We start from the raw sequence: 19,274 nt of genomic DNA on the forward strand, positions 1-19,274 counted from the left end.
GTCTTCATTATCTACTTTTGGGGCCCTAAACACATCTCAGTCGAAATGGCCAACACCAGAACTGGGTATGGGGGAAATTGACACAATAGCCGGGCTTGTATGCTTCTGATCCCCTCCAACTCTGTTTCTAAAAGGGTCTGAAAATTCAGATCAGTTTATAACCAATATTTAATGCTTGAGGATACAAAATAGATAAAAATGGCAAAATGTTTGAGAAATATATTGTTATTAAAACATTTTAATTCTCAGAATTGGAAAACATACTTACATTTAATATTTGACAATATAGAAATAATTTCAATACATGACAGAGACATAAACATTGAAACTGAGATGTTGAAGCATTTACAGAAAAACACTGATATTGTCTATCCTCTGAGATGGCTGAATCTAGTTAAATAAAACAGTAGTATATCTTTTGTAGATTATCTGCTTTAGCCAAAAAACGAGTGACACAATTTTCCATAGCTTTCTTTTCTATGAGGTATAATAGATCCGTATAAATTTGAAAAGTACAGTAATTCGAACTGAAGTTGCTCTGTTACAAAGTGTAATGGGTCAACAGGTGAAGTAAGCAATAAACAAAGCAGGATGTTGATGAAGTCAATCATTAAGTGTGTTAAAACACCAATGATGCACAATTCCATACTCATAACATTCATGGTAAAATGTCTCCACTTATCCTCATATGAGATTCACTTCAAATTCCAATAAATATTACAGTAATGCATTCTTTGTAGCAAATCAGGCAAGGGCACCCATTCTACTGAAATGAGAAATGAGCTATTAGCAAGATGAGTACTGTACAGTTTGACAGTAATAGCCTCATCCTCACATTTGTTGCACAGATTTTGTTTAGAGAATATATATGAAATGTACTTTTAAATAACAATTTGGTCACTACTTTGTATATTTTGGATTTATCCCGATTCATTTTAAGTCATACATAGTTAAGTTGTGATGTGTTCAGCACTCGACTCAGGTTTGTGCATTTTGTTTATGAAAGACCTAATCCAAATAACCTGTCGCTCTCACCTTGTACAAATCCAGCTACATAACATCATATGTTTTGTGCTTGTTCTAATGCATATTTTCAAACTTTTACAGACATTTGAGCAGTAGATGATAGAATACATATAGATTGTGATTGAAAAATGTCATCACAATTAAATCTGTGTATTTGCCAGTCTGAAGTTCGTAGAATCAGCAAAAGGGGGTCATTCAATTTGCCTGCCCCCTCTATTTTCAAATATCATGGACCGCCTTTGAGGCTGGTAAAAACAACTTGTTGAGGTCTCCAACCTCTGCCCACTTTTTGGCATGCTCATTCGGCTTCGGAGTGTGACACCATCTGGTCCGTTCTGACTGTCATTAAGTTCCTGCATGTAGCTGTCAGGGGCTGAGTGATCCAATTCTAATGGTGAAAGTTGTTCAGGGCTGGATTGTACTGGACTAAGAAGCACCTTGTTGGTGTCTAGTGAAGAAGGACGTTCCATGTTAGGCCAGGGTGGACTGAATAGGATGAGGCTTTGAGGCCGTCCTGCTTTTGATCTGTGTTGTGCATGCCGCAGAAACCCAGGTTTTTGCTGAACTGGAGATCTTTCCATTTTGGAAGATGTTGGATTGTTGAATACATCTTCCCCATTTAACTGGCAGGTTTTATTCCCAATTGGTGTGGCTTCGGTGGTTTTGGATTGCGTAAGTGAGGTATCTGGTGAAGTGGTAGAACATTCATGTCCAGATAGGCCATTTTCTTTCCCATCTTTACATTCTGCTACTGAAGAATTTATTAAAGAAGAATCCAATCTATGTTTGCTCTCAGGACTGCTCTGTTCATGTGCTGTAATGGGTTGCAAAATTGTTAACACTTTATCCAAAGGGAGTGCGGGGGGAGAGAGATTCTTTTTTGCCAAAGGTTGGGGGATCTGGGTGAACTGGAGTTTTGGTGGAATAACCGGAATGGCTTTGACTTGACATGTCTTTATCATATAAGTCATTCGAACGGCAGTGACACCAATAGGGATTGACTGAATAGTACAACTATCAGAGATAGGAGGCTTATCATTAACCATGGGGTATAAGACAAATAGTGAGGCCTCATCATTAGACTTCAAGCAGCACTCCTCATTTCTATCAGATGTTATCCTTAAGGGCTCAGGTTCTGTTGCCTTCAAACATGGTGTCACCTCTGCATTTATAATGCATAAACTGTCTGATTCATTTGATGCTAATGAATTGTCTTCAGTTAGTGAAACATGCAGCTGGTCATGTACAGAGATTCCATCCACTTTATTTGGGAACTGTACAGAATTGGTTAGATTAGAGCTATTTTCAAAAGTCTCTCCATTGCAGATTTGGGACGAAAACTCTGGGCTTTGACTGTTCCACTCAATATATTTGTTAGCAGATTGAGATGAATGATCATAAAGATCTTTAGGAGCTATTATATCTGTACAAACATCAGGTGATAATGACTCCTGCCTTTCACCTGGGATTTCAATTGGAGGCATTAATGTCGAACATTCTTTCCCATCTTGCGCCGTTTGATCCAGCTGGGGTGAATGGGAGCCAGACTGTTTTAAAGTCTCATTGACCATGCAGTCTTCCAGTTGCAGGAGCTCACTGGCTTCAGTCTGTGCTTCTGCAGGTGTCTGACTGAACTGAATATCTACCAATTGCTCCTTTTGATCACATTCGTTGTTTGACAGATTGACTGTTGTCTGTTCTGCTTGGCTGAAGAAAACATCTTCTGAGCATGTTCCTGAAATACTGGTATCTGATGCAAGTTTGTTAGAGATTCCATCCTGATCACAAGGCTCCAAATGCTTTAATTCAAGGGGGGCAATCAGACATTGATGCTTTTCATTTGAGTTAGGATCATTTTGTTGGTCTGGATTAGATTCAGGATAATTTGAGATAAAAGAACCCATAGAAACTCCTCTGCACCATTTTGTTGGGCTCTCGATTGGTGCCATCAAAATATTTGCGTCTGATATTGGTTGAGAAAGCTCTGTCTTTGAGCACCCACTGAATGGTTTAGTAGATGGACTCAGCTGAGACAAGCTAGGATCAGAGATCTTGGTATCATTTGCTTCACTGGAACTTATGTGATTTGTGGCATTCAGGCACAACACTTCTGTGCTGTTTTCAATCACGGGAGGTGGACTTGATAAGAAGAGATCAGGAAGACTGTGTATTCTTTGAGGCCCTTTAAACTTTGGCTTTACTGTTGTGCCAGGCAGGGACTTGTCCTCAATATCACTCTTGTCATGAGGCTGAATAAGCCTGTCCTCCATCTTTTCCTCAGTGTTATTCACTGCAGTGGCCTCGTCAGGTTCCCTGATTTCAAGCTCTTTCGTTTCTGGCCACAGTTGTTCTATGAATGCCTTGGCAGATGAATCTGTGTCCTGTGAAAATACATGCAAAATTACCTTAACAAGGTCCTGACTTAGTCCACCAGAAATACAATTTTAACATTTATTAATTGCATTTACTGACTAAAAGCAAACTCCACCAGAGATAGATGGAGTGTATTGCCTGTCATTGTAAGAGTATGGAGGTTTATATTTATATACATTTAGGGGATGGTTCAATAGGATAAATGAGCTGTGTTAGCCACATAGATCAGGAATACACAGCACCAGGATCATACTGGGTTATCAGGTCTCAGCTAACAGAAACATTTAAACTAATTCTGGAGTACGGGAAATACCGTTAAGCAAAATTCTGGCTCCCAGTGCTTGTCCAATGACTGCTGTTGAAAAATAAATGTTGATATGGAGTGTAGACATGATTATATTTGTCTCTGATGATCAGGTCAAACCAATGGTCCGTGCTCAGTCTTACAGTAAATAAGGTGGTTAGGCAGGCAGGTGAGGTGTATTTACCGGACTGTCCGCTAGCATGAGTCGCCAGAAAAAAAATACTTGCATTTGTATAGTGTTTTAGAAATAGCTCAGGCTGTCTCAAAGTGCTTTACAACTAGTTGGCTACGTTTGAAATGTAATCATTGATGTTATATGGGTAAATGTGACAGTTATTCTGCGTGCTGCAACATGTTAGGCAATCTATTTTTTGGCATTGTTTGAGGAAGAAATATTGGCCAGTACACTGGGAGAACTCCTCCATTCTTCTTTCAATAATGCCAAGGCATCCTTTACATCTGCCTAAATAGCAGGACCAGCAAAAGGAAATATCACTGTGAGATCAACAGCTTGGCTTGCTGAAATGGCATAGCAACCTAGGTTTAGTGCTTCTGTGATGAGCCTTTAACTGGCAACCATACAGTGTATGTAAGAGAGACAACAGTATGTTGAACTGGCATTGCAGGAAAAGAATTCAAAACCATGCAACCTTGAGGTCACCAGGGAGTATATAGTGAAAATTTAAGTGCAGCAATTAATGGTCCTTGCTGAATCTCCTGTTCATTCATTTTTGCAATTGTGTTGAGGTGCCTGAACTTCCAGTGCACAAACCTGACAGGTAAAATTCTGCTGCAGCAGCTTGAAATTTGCAAAGCGTACCCAGAAATACTAACTCAATGAGAATGTAAAGCATTATTTCTTGAGCTAGAGGACATCTTCCACATGAAAAGCAGGTTGACAAGACACAAAGCTGTTTCAGTCAGATATTGAACTAGAATGATACTTTGCAGAAGAGATGTTGTTGAATTCACATCCTGCAAAGAAACAATCATTAGAGAGCTCTGTTTATAATGCGGCATGGAAAAAAAGAGCAAATTATTAAATCACATTTTCATCACGCAGTTTGGAAGCTGAGAATTTCTGCTTTGGGAATTACACAGTGCTAAAAGGTGTCAAGTGACTCACAGAAAATGGAAGGAAGATGTTACCTCACTACACCTTCAAGAGTCTAACTAATTGAAATCTTACTAATAGGGCCCCTGTGATAGGCTGATGTCTGATTGGGCTTTATATTAGGGAGAGCTAGAGGGGAGTTGTATTTAAAGGCTCTCACAATAAATGAGGTGGTTAGCTGGGCAGGTGAGGTGTATTTAGTATTTACTGGACTGTCCGCTAGCATGAGTCACCAGAAAAAAAAACTTGCATTTGTATAGTGTTTTAGAAATAGCTCAGGCTGTCTCAAAGTGCTGTTTAAAGGGACACACTGACAATCCATTTCGACCATTTGATATCAAGGCTTTCATTTGAAGAATGACTATCTGTGTGCTCAGGCAGTTGTGACATTTCCAGTACTAACTGGTGCCTGTGAATGGAGGTGGGCTGCAGCTGACTATTGGATTGTATGAGCGAATGTAGCGAATGCATTGTTTAGAAGTTTCATTTCCTGAAGCACTGCTCCTCAAACCCAGGAGCAGGACACACAAGGCTGGTCGGTAAAGCATTTGTCAGAAGATCAAATGTACAGTTGACTGAAAAATTGATTTTCCCATGACCATTACCTTGAAATCAATGTGTCTCTGCAGCTGCTTAGTGTGGTGCATTGGATACTAATGTAAATGACTGGCATTGGCATAATGTAAGATTTCTGATGCGTGAATCATCATTACCTTTTTCAAAAATATTTGTATGTTTTAGGGATATTCCTGCTGATTGCAGCAGCTATAAATTGGGTGGGTATTGGAATGGGTGGCTAACTTGAACCTAAACAATTTCCCTCTTCCTGCCCACCAGTGCACCATCTGAAGTTCAGAAGTTATTAGTCAGAATATATTAGAATCGTCCTTTAGGCAGTTGTCATCTGGCAAAACATAGATTCTTCAATCGGAGAATAACTTTGCATGATCGTTACTTGTGAAATTATGAAGTGTGGATATTGACAGTGTCAAAAATGTATTCCACACTGAAATTGGCACGAGTGCCATACACACATTTCTTCATCCCTTTCCATAAATATTCATTTCTAACAGGAGTTGCAGGATTAAATCCTATGAATCCACTGAGGTCAGTTTGCCAAGTTAAAGACAGTTGGTAAATGCAAGTTGGTGTTTTATGGAGCATGGTAGTGAGAGCAAATTCCACCACGGCAGATCTAACCATTTGAGGGAAGTTTCAATTCGAAGAAAAGACTTCAGAAACCAATACTTGAAATAATTGTGATGGAAGCACTCTCTAAGTGCTTGGCAAATTCAGGTGGTGACTCATTTTGCCTCCTAGATGTCTACGTTGATACCTGGAATGTACAAAACTGGCTGATGTCAACTGAAATGACCTGATTTTCAGGTAACCATGAGTTACGGAGGTCTGAATCCATATCACCTGTTCTATCTTCTCACCCTGAAAATCAAAAGCATCCCAAAGACACACGGTGTGGTCAGTTGCACAATTAGGAATTAGTTGCTTTGCAATAATTCTAATAAATAATCCAGGAAGGTGGATTGTGGAGGCTTCACTTTAAAAAACAACAGAGACCCTTGTGTACACTTTGGCTCCCATTCTACAGCACAACAAAGAAAAAGTGCACCCACTCTAACAATCTATGATTCAAAAATGCAATGATTTAACCTGTATAGTTGCTGCTTGCTCTTCCATATCATCACTCCATTCTGTTTGATGTCCATTTTCATGCGGTTGCCTTGTTAGGAGTGCAGCTGATGTTCCATCCAGTGTTGTTTTCTCACCAAGGTCTGGAGGAGCGGCTGAACTGGACACTGACATTGAGGGCGTGAGCTGTAATGGATCAGAGTGTTGACTTGTCAGAGTTGGGAAAGGTTGTGGCTGGTCTTGTGACGATGAATTTGAGTAATCATCAGTGAGTGGCTCAGTCTGCAACAGGGACTTCTCAATTTCCTGGTCATCTACATAAAAGGAAAGAAAAAATGGATTTTGAGAGCGACCAAGTACAATAGATTAAAGTAGCTTGAGACAGCTAGCAAAGTGACTGCTGAAAACAATCCCTCCTCTCCAAATATAAACGTCACTGTAGTCTTCTAAACAGAACAGGGACACAGTCACCAAAAAAATTAGCTTACAAGCTCAGTGAGTATTAGGGAAGGCAAATGGACTGTTAACTTTCATTTCAAAGGGATGGAGTATAGAAATAGGGAAGTCTTGCTAAAACTATACAAGGCACTAATTCAAACACAGAGTGTGGTCTCCTTATCTGAGGAAGTAATGAATGTAAGAGTTGTGAGGTCACGTTGCGGCTGGTTAGGCATCTTGCAATACTGCATTCTATTCTGGTCTCCCTGCCATAGAAAGGATGTTGTGAAACTTAAAAGGGTTCAGAAAAGATTTACAAGGATGTTGCCAGGGATGGAGGTTTTCAGCTATAGAGAGAGGCTGAATAGGCTGGGACTATTTTCCCCGGAACGTCAAAGGATGAGGGGTGACCTTCTAGAAGTTTATAAAATCATGAAGGACATAGATAGGATGAATAGCCAAAGTCTTCTCCCTATGGTTGGGAGCCCAAAACTCCCAATAGATTTAAAGTGAGAGGAGAAAGATTTTACAGGGACCTCAGTGACAACATTTTCACACACAGGCTGGTGCATGTATGGAATGAGCTGCCAAAGCTGGTGGTGGAGGCTGGTACAATTACAACATTTAAAAAGCATCTGGATGGATATATGAATTTAGAAGGATATAGGCCAAATCTTGGCAAATGGGACTAGAATAATTTAGAATATCTTGTTGGCATGGACGAGTTGGACTAAAGAGTCTGTTTTTGTGCTGTACATCTCTATGACTCAATGTACTGGCATTGGAGGCTGTTCAGAGTATGTTCACCAGGTGTGAGTTTTCTTATGTAGAGAGATTGATTTGGTTGGGCCTGTACTCAATGGAGTTTAGAAGAATGAGAAGTGACCTAATTGAAACATATAAGATTCCTAGAGGGCTTGACAGAGTAGATATTGAGAGTTTGTTTCCCCTTGTGGGAGAGTCAAGGATCAGAAAGCATAATCTCAGAGGAAGGGGCTCACCCATTTAAAACAGAGATGAGGAGGAATTTCTTCTGTCAGACTATAGTGAGTCTATGGAATTCTTTACCACAGTGCGCTGTCATGACTGTGTCATTAATTATATTCAAGGCTGAGATAGACAGAACTTTTTAATCTGTAAAGGAATCAAATGTTCTGGAGAAAAGGTAGGAAAGTGTAGTTGAGGATTATCAGATCATCTGATGATGTCATTGAATGGTGGAGCAAAGTCAATGAGCTGAATGGCTTACTTCTTCTCTTATATCTTGTTGTCATTGAAATTCAGATAGTGTTGTGTCTGTACGTAAAACAAGAATTTTCCGAAAAACATTTTCTTTGACATCTTGAAGCAACTGAAAGTGATCAATTATTAATAAATGTATTTTTCTGAAATGACGTGGGCTTATTGCCTGGAAAATGTCTTGTCCTCTCCTGAAGGTTCATACCGTTGCTGAAATCTTTCATTGTTTGTGATAGTTGGTCAGCCATTTAGCATTCAGCTATGAAGGACATTATGAATTTCGAATTGATTTAAAATCTTACAGTTTTCTATGGGGAGAAAAAACAAATGAAACCTACTTCTTAATATTTTAGTTTTGGCAGAAAGCGTATGAATAAGATGCTTAACACTTACTAACTTGGATCATATTGACAGTGTAAGGTAAACAGAGTATCTATGCGGTGTATGGGACATACCATTTGGCTTCTGGTTTTCTGAATTAGACTGCTCACTGTGAGGATCTCCTTCCCCATCTTTGGTGACTGGTAGAATACTGCCTTCATCTCGCGATGTCCCATTTGTTGATTCTTGAAGAGCTGAGTCTTTTAGATTTTGTGGTTGTCTACAGGATGTGGTGGTGGGGCTGATAATTCCTGAGATGTGTAATGGCACAGACACAGAAAAAGGCTCAGATATATTCAATGCCATTGGCTTTCTATGATGTCGTGGCGATGCTTCAAGGGGAAATAAGTTACCTGGGAAGTTAGATTTTGCTGAAGAATCATTGGGATTGTTTGAATAAAACAGTCGTCTAGTCTTTGGTGATGTGGGTTCTGATTTATTGAAAGCATCTCCACGAAAAACCTTCAGTTGCTCTGGCTGTGCCCTCAGTGGTGCTGACTCCTTGTCGGGTGTTTCTTCACTAACGTCATTGGCACATCCTCCAATAGCACCAAGGAGGTCTTCCTGATCCCAATCACTGTGCCTCCTGCCTAGACTGTAAGAACCTCCTGAGCCAAGTGTGCAAGATTTCAGTGATGGGGAAAGGTTACCTCCCAGCTTTGCAGCATGTTTAAATCGACCCCCTATTTCATCATCTAAGAAACAGAAATACAATATTTAAGAAGGTTAAAGTAAAAAGGCAGACAAATTAATGCTTTAACTTTGGAGAGAACGGTTTGCATTGTATTCCATTTCGCCCTCTTGCAGTTTGGGTGCAATTTGCTTCGTTCTCATTTGACCTTAAGTGGTTCCTCTGACCAAAAGAGAAGCCAAATGACTTATTACAGTGCATCAATCCTCATTTTATAGATTGGTACAAGTTGTAATACTGTATCTTCCAATTTTCTCAGCTCAGTGGCCTACAAGCATCTAAGTATGTTGTACAACAGTAAGTTGCTGTCATGCAGCACCACTATATTTTGACATTAACTTTAACATAATAAAACATCCCCAGATGGTTCACAAAAACATCATGAAAAAAAATTGACACTGAACCACATAAATTAAAATTAGGTCAGATGATCAATACAATGGCCAAAGAGGTTTTAAAGAGTATCATAACGAAGGAGAGTAAGGTACTGAGGCATGTAGTTGTAGTAAATGGCCTCCAAAAAAAGAGAGGTGTAAAAGTGTTAAGAAAATGAAGCAGTGGCGTATGAACACAATGAATTGTTCAAAGTAGCTAAGGGGGAGTTGGAAAGAGCTCCAGGGCTTTTAATTAACTCCCATCCAGATGCTATGGTACAGCAAGCAAAAAACAATGAATGTTGAACTGAATACTAAATTAGCAGGGTTCAAAGACAGAGGATGTTATGTTGAGACCAATGGAATTCTGTCACAGGAAGACTGCTCCTTGATTATTGTGACCTCCTTTGATCAATAAGACATTATACTGTCAAAGTAATGGAGTCAAAAGGATATTCTTTGTGTCAAACTGAATTGCCTGGAGAAACTTACTTTAAAAATCTTGAAAATTGGAGATTCACGAGCATCAGTGAGATATATAAAATAGTGAGCCATGCAGACCTGACTCTTTTCCAGAACTTTATGTGGAGGTGCTGGTATTGGACTGGGGTGGACAAGGTCAGAGGTCACACAACACCAGGTTACAGTCCAACAGGTTTATTTAAAATCACAAGCTTTCAGAGCGTGTGATTGCTGACCTTTTCCAGAAGTGTTTCAACAATTCCCCTTAATGAACGGCTCAATGACCTGGGGCCATAGATTTAAGGTCAGGGCAGAAGGTTTAGAGGAGGTTTGATGGAAGTCTTTTTCACCAGAGGGAGATGAGAATCTGGACCTCACTACCCTCATAACATTTAAGAAGTATTTGTATTTGCACTTGCAATCCTAGGGTATACCAGGCCTAATGCTGGAAATTTGAATGAGAATAGTTGTTTTTGACCAGTGAGGATGAGATGAAAGCTTTTTTCCGTAGATCTGTAGATCTTTATGTCTTTATGACACTAAGAGAGAACAAGGAAACACAGGTTGAAACAGGTGTGAAACAAATTTATGAATTGTGTCTTCACAGGTCCAATGTGTAGAACAGGAACAGGCTTCTAGGTGGATGGCAGGGACAAAACTCTTGAAGCCTTTTAAGAAACAATTGGATAATGTAACAGAAAGACTACGTTTTCTTGGTGATACAACGTTACACATCCTTATAAAACATGTAGTTTTCCCAATCTCAGCACTTGTCTGACTAACATTAGGAATAATGGGGAAATGAGGTTGAATCAAATTAGCATCAATCCACTTCTTAAAGTGGAAGCCTATTTGTTGCGACACATTTGTTTTTATTTTTCCAACTAATGCAACATAACCAGAGAAAATACTTCATAGCCTCTGCCAAAAATATGGAATTACTCATTTCATTGAACATAAAACAATGCAACCGCAGAAATTGAATTCAAATCCAAGCAGCCTTCAAATGGGAATTTTCATTAAGAAATCTACCTATCACAGTAGTAATGGAAGGAAGACGTATTGGTCAACTGTGGGGAATTTGTTTCAATAAAATGTGTTACTTTACCTACACAATCAATAAATATCATGTGAAGTACAATCTACATGGATAATATTCATGGGGAATTGGTATAAATTTTATTACCTCCAATTGAATTAATCCTCTTGCCACCATTTTGCCTTTATCCCTCTTCTACAATTCTAAGGCCTTACAGCCCTTTATCATTGTGGTTAAACTGATTTTCTTTTTAAAAGAGCAATCCATCTTCTCAGAGGTCAATGAAAGGCAGGTACCATCAGCTGGGCTCTTCATTCAGCGGTGGAAGTAGGGTACACTTTCCATTCATGTCTCAAGTCTACTGAGACGGACTCACACACCTCTATTGTGGGCAAGATTTGAAGCCAGGTCTCCTGGTTCAGAGATAGGGACACTGCCACTGTACCACAGAAGCCCCCTCTAAGTTTGCTGATTTGAATATAGAAACCCATTGCAACTTTACTTAGATCACACAACAGAGTTCAAATCTTGGAGCTCCGGTCACACTAGTTTGTTCATTAACTCATTAAAATACAAAGGGTCTGAATTATTTTTAATTTTAACATTGGTTTGTTTTATTTTTCAAACTGCTTTGGTCTATCTTTGTAATATTTTTGTTTAAATGCTGAACGCTGAAATCATATGAAGCCAGACTAGACATTATCCGATGGAATGGTGGAGCAAGATCCAAGGGCCAATCAACCCACTCTTGTTCCTAAACCTTATGCTTCCACACAATAGTGGATGTGTTGACTACAGTATTCAGTCTTACAGTGAACAAATTAATTAATCTACATGCGCTGCTTATTTATGATCTGTGTCTCTTCTTACGTTAATTTTCTTCCTTGCTTTTTGTCAGCTTCAGCAGCTCAAATGCACCAGTATGCCCAATTATACCACTAGTACTCAGAAATTGAACATGACCTCAAAAGGAAGAGATGAGACATTTGAAAAGAATTCCAAAATGATGCAGAATGCTAACAAGAATCCTCACATGGCTGTTTTGTTAATGTACTGCATTGCATGTCATTTTCTGGTCAAGCTTTAATGGTCTGGTGGTGATGACAATCAGAATGTAACACTTTCTCAAAGTGTTCTCACATAGAAATACTCAACTTTAAGATTTAAACCTGTGGTTACATTAATTTGATGTATTTCCTTTCTGAGCTCTGCTGATTTCAATCTGGATTTAACATGTTAGATACATTCCATTTTCCTTCAACAACAAGAGATTGGAGAATAATATAATGGATAACATGTCTTACCATCTATTGGCAAAGAGCAAAGGGATTCCATGCTTTTAGCAGGTCGAATGTTGCCCTTCTCTGTTTGAACACACATGGAAAAGAAAGGGGACATGAGAAAAAGTATGTTCGGAATAATGAAACTGGGGTGACAATCACAGGTATATGACCTAATAAAACTGTATAAACATTATGCTCAATGAAAAAAGCTTGTCCTTTTCTGTCAATACTGTATGAACCACAACCTAGAGTTGTAACCTTTTGCTACTGCTCAGGCAGTACACCTATGTCTCTGAACCAAATCATTACTGATCCATGTTCCACTCTAGAGACCTGAACATTGTAGATTAGCCAACACCCAGCGCAGTACTGATGGGGTGCTACATTGTTAAAGCTCCTCCATTGTCAGAGATCCATCAATTGGGTGTCCAAGTCACTTCTAGTGGATGCAAAATAGCTGCTGGCTATGGTTGAAAATGAGCATTGTCAGTTCCCCACAAAAGTCTGGCTAATATTTATCAACTAACATCACTAACATGGTCATTCCTCTTATTGCTGTTTGTGGGACTCTGCAATGTATTAGCTGGCAGCTGCTTTTCCCTACATTCTAATCATAACTGTCCTTCAGATGGGAAGTATTGAAGCTGCTGTGAAATGCTTTCGGACTTTTTAAGGTCATGTAACTGTATTTCTTTCTAAGCCTTTGTTATATCAAATTGTGTATATGTTGTATTGGATTTTAATCATGTTTTGTGAAACCTTCAGATTCTTTTGGTTTCAGGAATGTTCTAGAATTGTGTACGAAATTGAATGATAATCAAATTCCAGCTGCATTGATAAAAATGTGCACCATTCTAAGGAAATGTCATTGTATAGAGCATTTCTTGTGGCATTCTTAAAATTCCAGTAGTACCTTTTAATTTAGTCACCTTGCTGCAATTGAATAGAGGCTTTGTCAATTTCAGCCCGTAATCAAACCTTGAATGTGTTCTGTGTGAATGCCAGTATCCCAAAGAATTTTAACAGAGCTGCCAATATGTCTGATATAACTTGACTCAATATTTCGTTAAAGAATGGAGAAGGAATAGCCAGACAAGTTTCTTAAACATTCTTACACTGATGCTTGCTTTGTATGCTAATATTCACACTTGTATTTGGAGGCCATTATAATCGTAGGTGCTGCATATATATGTACATCTTTTGAAAATGTATATTTACATTTAAGGAGGGCTTCATTTTTTCTCAGCCCATCACCACCCAGTTACAAGGTGAAGTTGAGAACCAGGAGACCCTTAGGTAAGAAACAAAAAAAGAAATTGCTGGGAAAACTCAGCAGTTCTGGCAGCATCTCCAGTCAGGCCAATGCACCTGTTTTCCAATATCCGCAGTTCTTTTGGCTTTTTTTGTATAGGACTCCCCAAGAACCCTGTCATTTGTGCTTGCTCCAGAATGTCATGACTGGAGGAGAGTGTGTGCACCATTTCCGGGCAACTGTATGTTTAGTGAGAATGGAGCTGTAAGTTTAGAAAACGTCTGAGCTATCCAACATGATCCTGAAGACTTGGGGCTCTTTACATTGGAGATCAGAAAGATAAGTGTTCCTTTCCTCTTATACACACACACACACACACACACACACACACACACACACACACACACACACACACACACACACACACACACACACACACACTACTATAAATAACATGTTGAGTTCAGTAGTATCAGGCATTCCTGTGAGTGATCTGAATACATAATGCATATGGGAAATGACCTATACACCTTTACCTAAATTTGCATTAGAGTGATGTCCAGTGGTTCAAAGTAAAGCACCTTAGTGATATGCAGGAGACCTTGACTTCAATCATTCTAAACATGAATCAAGGTAGACGAGATAAAGATTGGTTCAACTCATTAAGCAATTTTATTGCACCCACCTCAGTAAGAATATTTATCTTTGTGTGTGATGAAAAAATAATGAGCATTTGATAGTTTGTGGTTCATTTAACTTTACTGAAATAGAATAACATGCCTCCTTCTTCATTCTCACATTCTATTCATTAACTGTATTCTTTAGTTTCTAAGTTTCTCTGTTTTTAAGTTTTGATCATGTTACCAGCATTCTGTGAAAATTAACTTCCCTCTCCTCATAATAAAAATGTCAAAGTACCACATTTTGGTAGAAATTCACACATACATTTTCTGAAATTGTATAAATTAAACTCAAAAATTTATTGTCCTCATTCTTTGGTACAATTGTTCATAAAGCTCATATTTATCAAGAGGATTAACTAGACTTATAGCAACTCTCACAAATGAAGATGTATACCACATGACATCAGATTAATCAATACTTTTCCTATACTGGTACCTCCATTTAAACATCCAACTAAAATCACAAAAAAAATGACTAAAGTAGGCATTTGTGCAATCAATCTGATCTGTCTGCTACTCCAACTCTCCAAGCCTATGATCAAACAGTATCTTGTGCATTGATAATGTCTTTGATTCCACTGCCTTACTTGAAGTTCTTGATTCATTTTCTAGGATCAATCTACCTCTGCCACTTAGTACATCATTCAATGAGATCATACGTAAACCTTCTCTCAAGTGTACCTTTATTCACTCTCTTAACATTCGGAATTGCATTTCCCCATTCCAAAGCAACGGGCTATTCCAGTACAGCTACTACACTGGTATCTATATATCTGACAATGTTGAAAATTTCCCAGTTGTACTGTAAACAAAAGGCAGGACAAATCCAACCTGGCTAATTACTGCCCCATCGGTCGACTTTCAATCATCAATAAAGTGATGGAAGGTGTCCTCTAAAGTGATGGAAAGTGTTGAGCTGGATGAAATAGCAGGCCAAGCAGCATCAGAGGAGCAGGAAGGCTGACATTTCTGGCCAAGACCATTCTTTTCTGAAGAAGGGCCTAGGCCTGAAACGTCAGCCTTACTGCTCCTCTGATGATGCTTGGCCTGCTGTGTTCATCCAGCTCTACACCTTGGTATCTCAGATTCTCCAGTATCTGCAGTTCGTATGATCTCTGAAACAGAATATAACTGTTCCATTTCTTGACATTCAATGGCATTATCACTGTTGAATCTCCCACTATCAACATCTTGATGACTTATCATTTTTCAATAACTGAACTGGATTAATTATATAAATACTGTGGCTACAGAAACAGGTCAGAGGCAAGGAATCCTGTAACAAATAATTCGCCTCTTCTGCTTCCCAAAGCCTGTCCTCCATGTACAAGGCATAAGTCAGGATGGAATTCTTGCTACTTGCATGGACGAGTTCAGCTCAACAAGCTTAACACCACCTTAGACAAAGCAGCTCACTTGATTTCATCACAACCTCTACAATTCACTCCATGCATCACCAATGTTCATACCAGCAGTGCGTACCAACAACAAGAAATACACTGATGTTACTAAGACACCATCTTCCAAACTTATGACCACTACTATCTAAAAGGTGTGCTAAAATTAATGTGCTTATTATTTTTACGTCACCACCTCGCCCTGTGAATTTCTCTGCAATGCACACACCATCTTGATTTGAAATAGATTGCTGTTCCATCAGAGTCACTGGATCGTAATCCTGTAACTCCCTCCTGATCAGCACTGTGGATTGTCGACAAATGGATTGTCGTCGTTCAAGAAGACAGCTCACCACAACCTTCTCAACTGCAGTTGGGCAATAAATGCCAGCAAAGCCAATTGAGCTTATTTTCCCACTTTATACTGTTACCAAAAAGTAAATTGCTCTGAATGAGTGTACGGTCACTTTCTTTTGAAGTTTCTGTGCACTACACCTATTCTTTTCATTCTGTATGTATGCTGTTTCCTGTGCCAACTTGTGCCAAATTGTGAACAATAAATCTTCATTCTTATTTGTTGTGTTAATTTGGACAAAAGATCAGTCATCCAGCTCAACACTTTCCATCACTTTAGAGGACATCTTCCATCACTTTATTGATGATTGAAAATAGACCGATGGGGCAGTAATTAGCCAGGTTGGATTTGTCCTGCCTTTTGTTTACAGTACAACTGGGAAATTTTCAACATTGTCAGATATATAGATACCAGTGTAGTAGCTGTACTGGAATAGCCCATTGCTTTGGAATGGGGAAATGCAATTCCGAATGTTAAGATTACAGCCTGTAATCTCTGTGATTGCGTTGAAGCAAATAAAAGGGATAAATTGGAGTGGTTTTCGTGGTGTTGGTGCGAGAGGGGGTACTCTAGAGTTTGCTAGGGGTAGGCTAATCTGCTACTGTCTGTATTATGTCATTTTCTCACCAAATGTTAAATATTTTGCTCATAATTTCCTTTTATTTTTGTATAAGTGTACAGTATTGGAATTAAACCCAGGTCAATGGTGATTGGTACAGTTTTTGCCACCAGGTGTCAGTATTCTCCTTACCTGCAAATTGATGTCCTCTCACAAACACACTGCCATTTCTGCTTAGTTTACCCTTTGAATCATTTCCTGATCGTCCCAGGTTAAATATGGATTTCCATTTCTTTGTCTTTGCAGGAATTTTTCTCCTAGAGAAGAGACAGGCTCCTTACAGTTCAAACGCAAGTATAATAACATACCAAGTGGATATTATAGGTTAAGATTTTGTGCTCAAACATGCAATTTAAGTTCAATGTTGAATTCCAGAATGCTTGAACCAGCCAAACAAGTCACAGAATCTAACTATGAGATACCAAGGTGCAGAGCTGGATGAACACAGCAGGCCAAGCAGCATCAGAGGTGCAGGAAGGCCGACGTTTCAGGCCTAGATCCTTCTTCAGAAAAGAAGGGTCTAGGCCGGAAACGTCAGCCTTCCTGCACCTCTGATGATGCTTGGCCTGTCGTGTTCATCCAGCTCTACAGCTTGGTATCCCAGATTCTCCAGCATCTGCAGTTCTTACTATCTCTGAAACAGAGCCTAACTGTTCCAAGTCCACATTGCACAGCTCAACCAAGGTCTAGGTCAGGATGATGCAGTGATTTTGAGTACTGTCTTTTTTGCTGTGATGATTTTCACCACTGGCTGTAAAGAAAACACCTCATAAAATACTTTGGGCCAGAGATAATGGGAACTGCAGATGCTGGAGAATCCAAGATAACAAAGTGTGGAGCTGGATGAACACAGCAGGCCAAGCAGCATCTCAGGAGCACTCAATCCCCAGTCCCATTATTACCCTACTGATATCAAACTGGAAGGCAGCTCCTAAAGGCAGCAATATTCTAATCTATATGTCAGAACTGTGTGGCCTTAGAGCTCAACTATCTGAACTGGTGCACCGTTCATTCCTTCTTGTTTTGTCTATAAAAGTATTAAAGGACAATTACAAATATGCAGGTAGAGGAATGATAATGCCATTCCATACAATTTCTACAGAAAAAAGACAAAATTGTGGAATTCAATCCCCAAAACATAGGGAGAAATTCTAGAATACATATCAAAATAAAATGCCACAAATCAAGAGCCCTGATATTATTGCCTACAAGCCACAAACATTGTAACTATTATAAAAAAGAGTTCTTCCAACTTGTCATGAACAGACCCCAATGTGATCAGGTTCAATGGGTGATTGCCTTTTTTTCTACAACTATGTTCCTGAGGCCAATTGTAGAGCTCCTCCCAGCAGTTTGGCTGGGGATCAAACTGTACAATCCAGTTTAAAACTGGACCAAAGAGATCTAATTAAGCAACATCATTCACTGTAATTGAGATTCAGCTGAGCAATAATCAAGGTTTTGTTGTTTCTGTTTTCATTTCTTTGCTGTTGAGAAACATGGGCATTTTCAAAACAAAATCTTCAATTTGACTTTCCCCAGTTTTAGGTGAATATGGAACAGACTTACATTGTCATCAGGATAAGTAAGCAACAAAATCAATTGCTGGTTTGTATGTTAAACCAATGAGTTGTACAGCAAAGAAGCAGGCTGTATGTTTTCCTCTATGTGACTGCTAGTCTATTTGCACTCTCATACCTTTTCATGTTACTCTTTCCCGAGCAACTGTCCAGCTCCCTTTAAAAGATATAAAGGAGTTCTTTATCAAAGACGAGTGACAGTGATTTTGGCATTCCAATTAGCCTCCAGAAATTCCCCTTCCAGGGATACACAAGAAAAGGTGTAATAAACCAACTGTACCTCTATAATGTATGCTTGTCTGGTGCTGTAATGCTATTAAACAGTGAGTGTTGTGAAGGTTACAGCTGAGGACAGTCACTAGACACCCTTGTGCCTGCAGGTTAAAAGGAAAAATGTGGAAAGCTTTTTTCTGTCTCTAATTGCTGGAAGCAAGTGACTAGTCAAAAGCCATAATCAAACAGGAAATTGAATAACTTTTTCCGGCAAATCTGCTGAATCCAAAATTTCCAAATCAACTGCTCAACTGGCAGAGTCAATGCCACCACATTCACTAAACATAATGCTCCACCACCCACTCCGTGTAGACAAACCAAAGGCTGATTCATTTATCTATCTTACTGTTATATTTTTGCTCGCTTTTCATTCCTAATCTGTGGGTATGTATGTTGCATTTTATTTTTCTTCAAGTTTCGTGAACCAATGAAATCGCTCTTTCTGTAACTGATGAGGCCTGGTTAAATTGGCTCCTTTTATACGTAAATCGATTGGAATTAGAAATGGTAGTCATGAGGGAAGGGATCCCTTGTTTTAAGCTAACTTTGTTGTGACTTACAATGGGACAGAATTGAATAAAGAAGGAGAGTCAGGTCCTCCTTACTCTCTCGGGATCATAACAAAGTCGTGACCCCTGCCTGGATACTGGCTGGATTATAATGCTCCTTTAAGATGCTGCTTAAAACCTCCCTGTTTGACAATTGTTTGCATAATTTGGATTTGGAGGAGGAACGCTGTTCATT

General features: G+C 39.2%; 1 protein-coding gene across 2 annotated transcripts in view; it reads right to left on the reverse strand.

Moving 5' to 3' along the window:
• Positions 1 to 287: 287 nt before the first annotated feature.
• Positions 288 to 19,274, reverse strand: part of arhgap31 (Rho GTPase activating protein 31) — a 103,815-nt gene continuing 84,828 nt past the window's right edge. Inside the window, exons 8-13 of one of the 2 annotated variants that reach the window (XM_048541340.1) lie at positions 16,810 to 16,934; positions 12,393 to 12,452; positions 8,876 to 9,217; positions 8,597 to 8,773; positions 6,486 to 6,778; positions 288 to 3,407 (exon numbers count right to left, since the gene is read on the reverse strand). In XM_048541340.1, the coding sequence (XP_048397297.1) occupies positions 1,218 to 3,407; positions 6,486 to 6,778; positions 8,597 to 8,773; positions 8,876 to 9,217; positions 12,393 to 12,452; positions 16,810 to 16,934 (3,187 nt within the window). In that variant the 3' untranslated portion in view covers positions 288 to 1,217. Of the gene's footprint in view, positions 3,408 to 6,485; positions 6,779 to 8,596; positions 9,218 to 12,392; positions 12,453 to 16,809; positions 16,935 to 19,274 lie in introns of both variants that reach the window. The other variant, XM_048541339.1, reaches the window with a different exon arrangement.

This window comes from Stegostoma tigrinum, chromosome 12 (genome assembly GCF_030684315.1).
Source record: "Stegostoma tigrinum isolate sSteTig4 chromosome 12, sSteTig4.hap1, whole genome shotgun sequence".
NCBI classification, from domain to species: domain Eukaryota; kingdom Metazoa; phylum Chordata; class Chondrichthyes; order Orectolobiformes; family Stegostomatidae; genus Stegostoma; species Stegostoma tigrinum.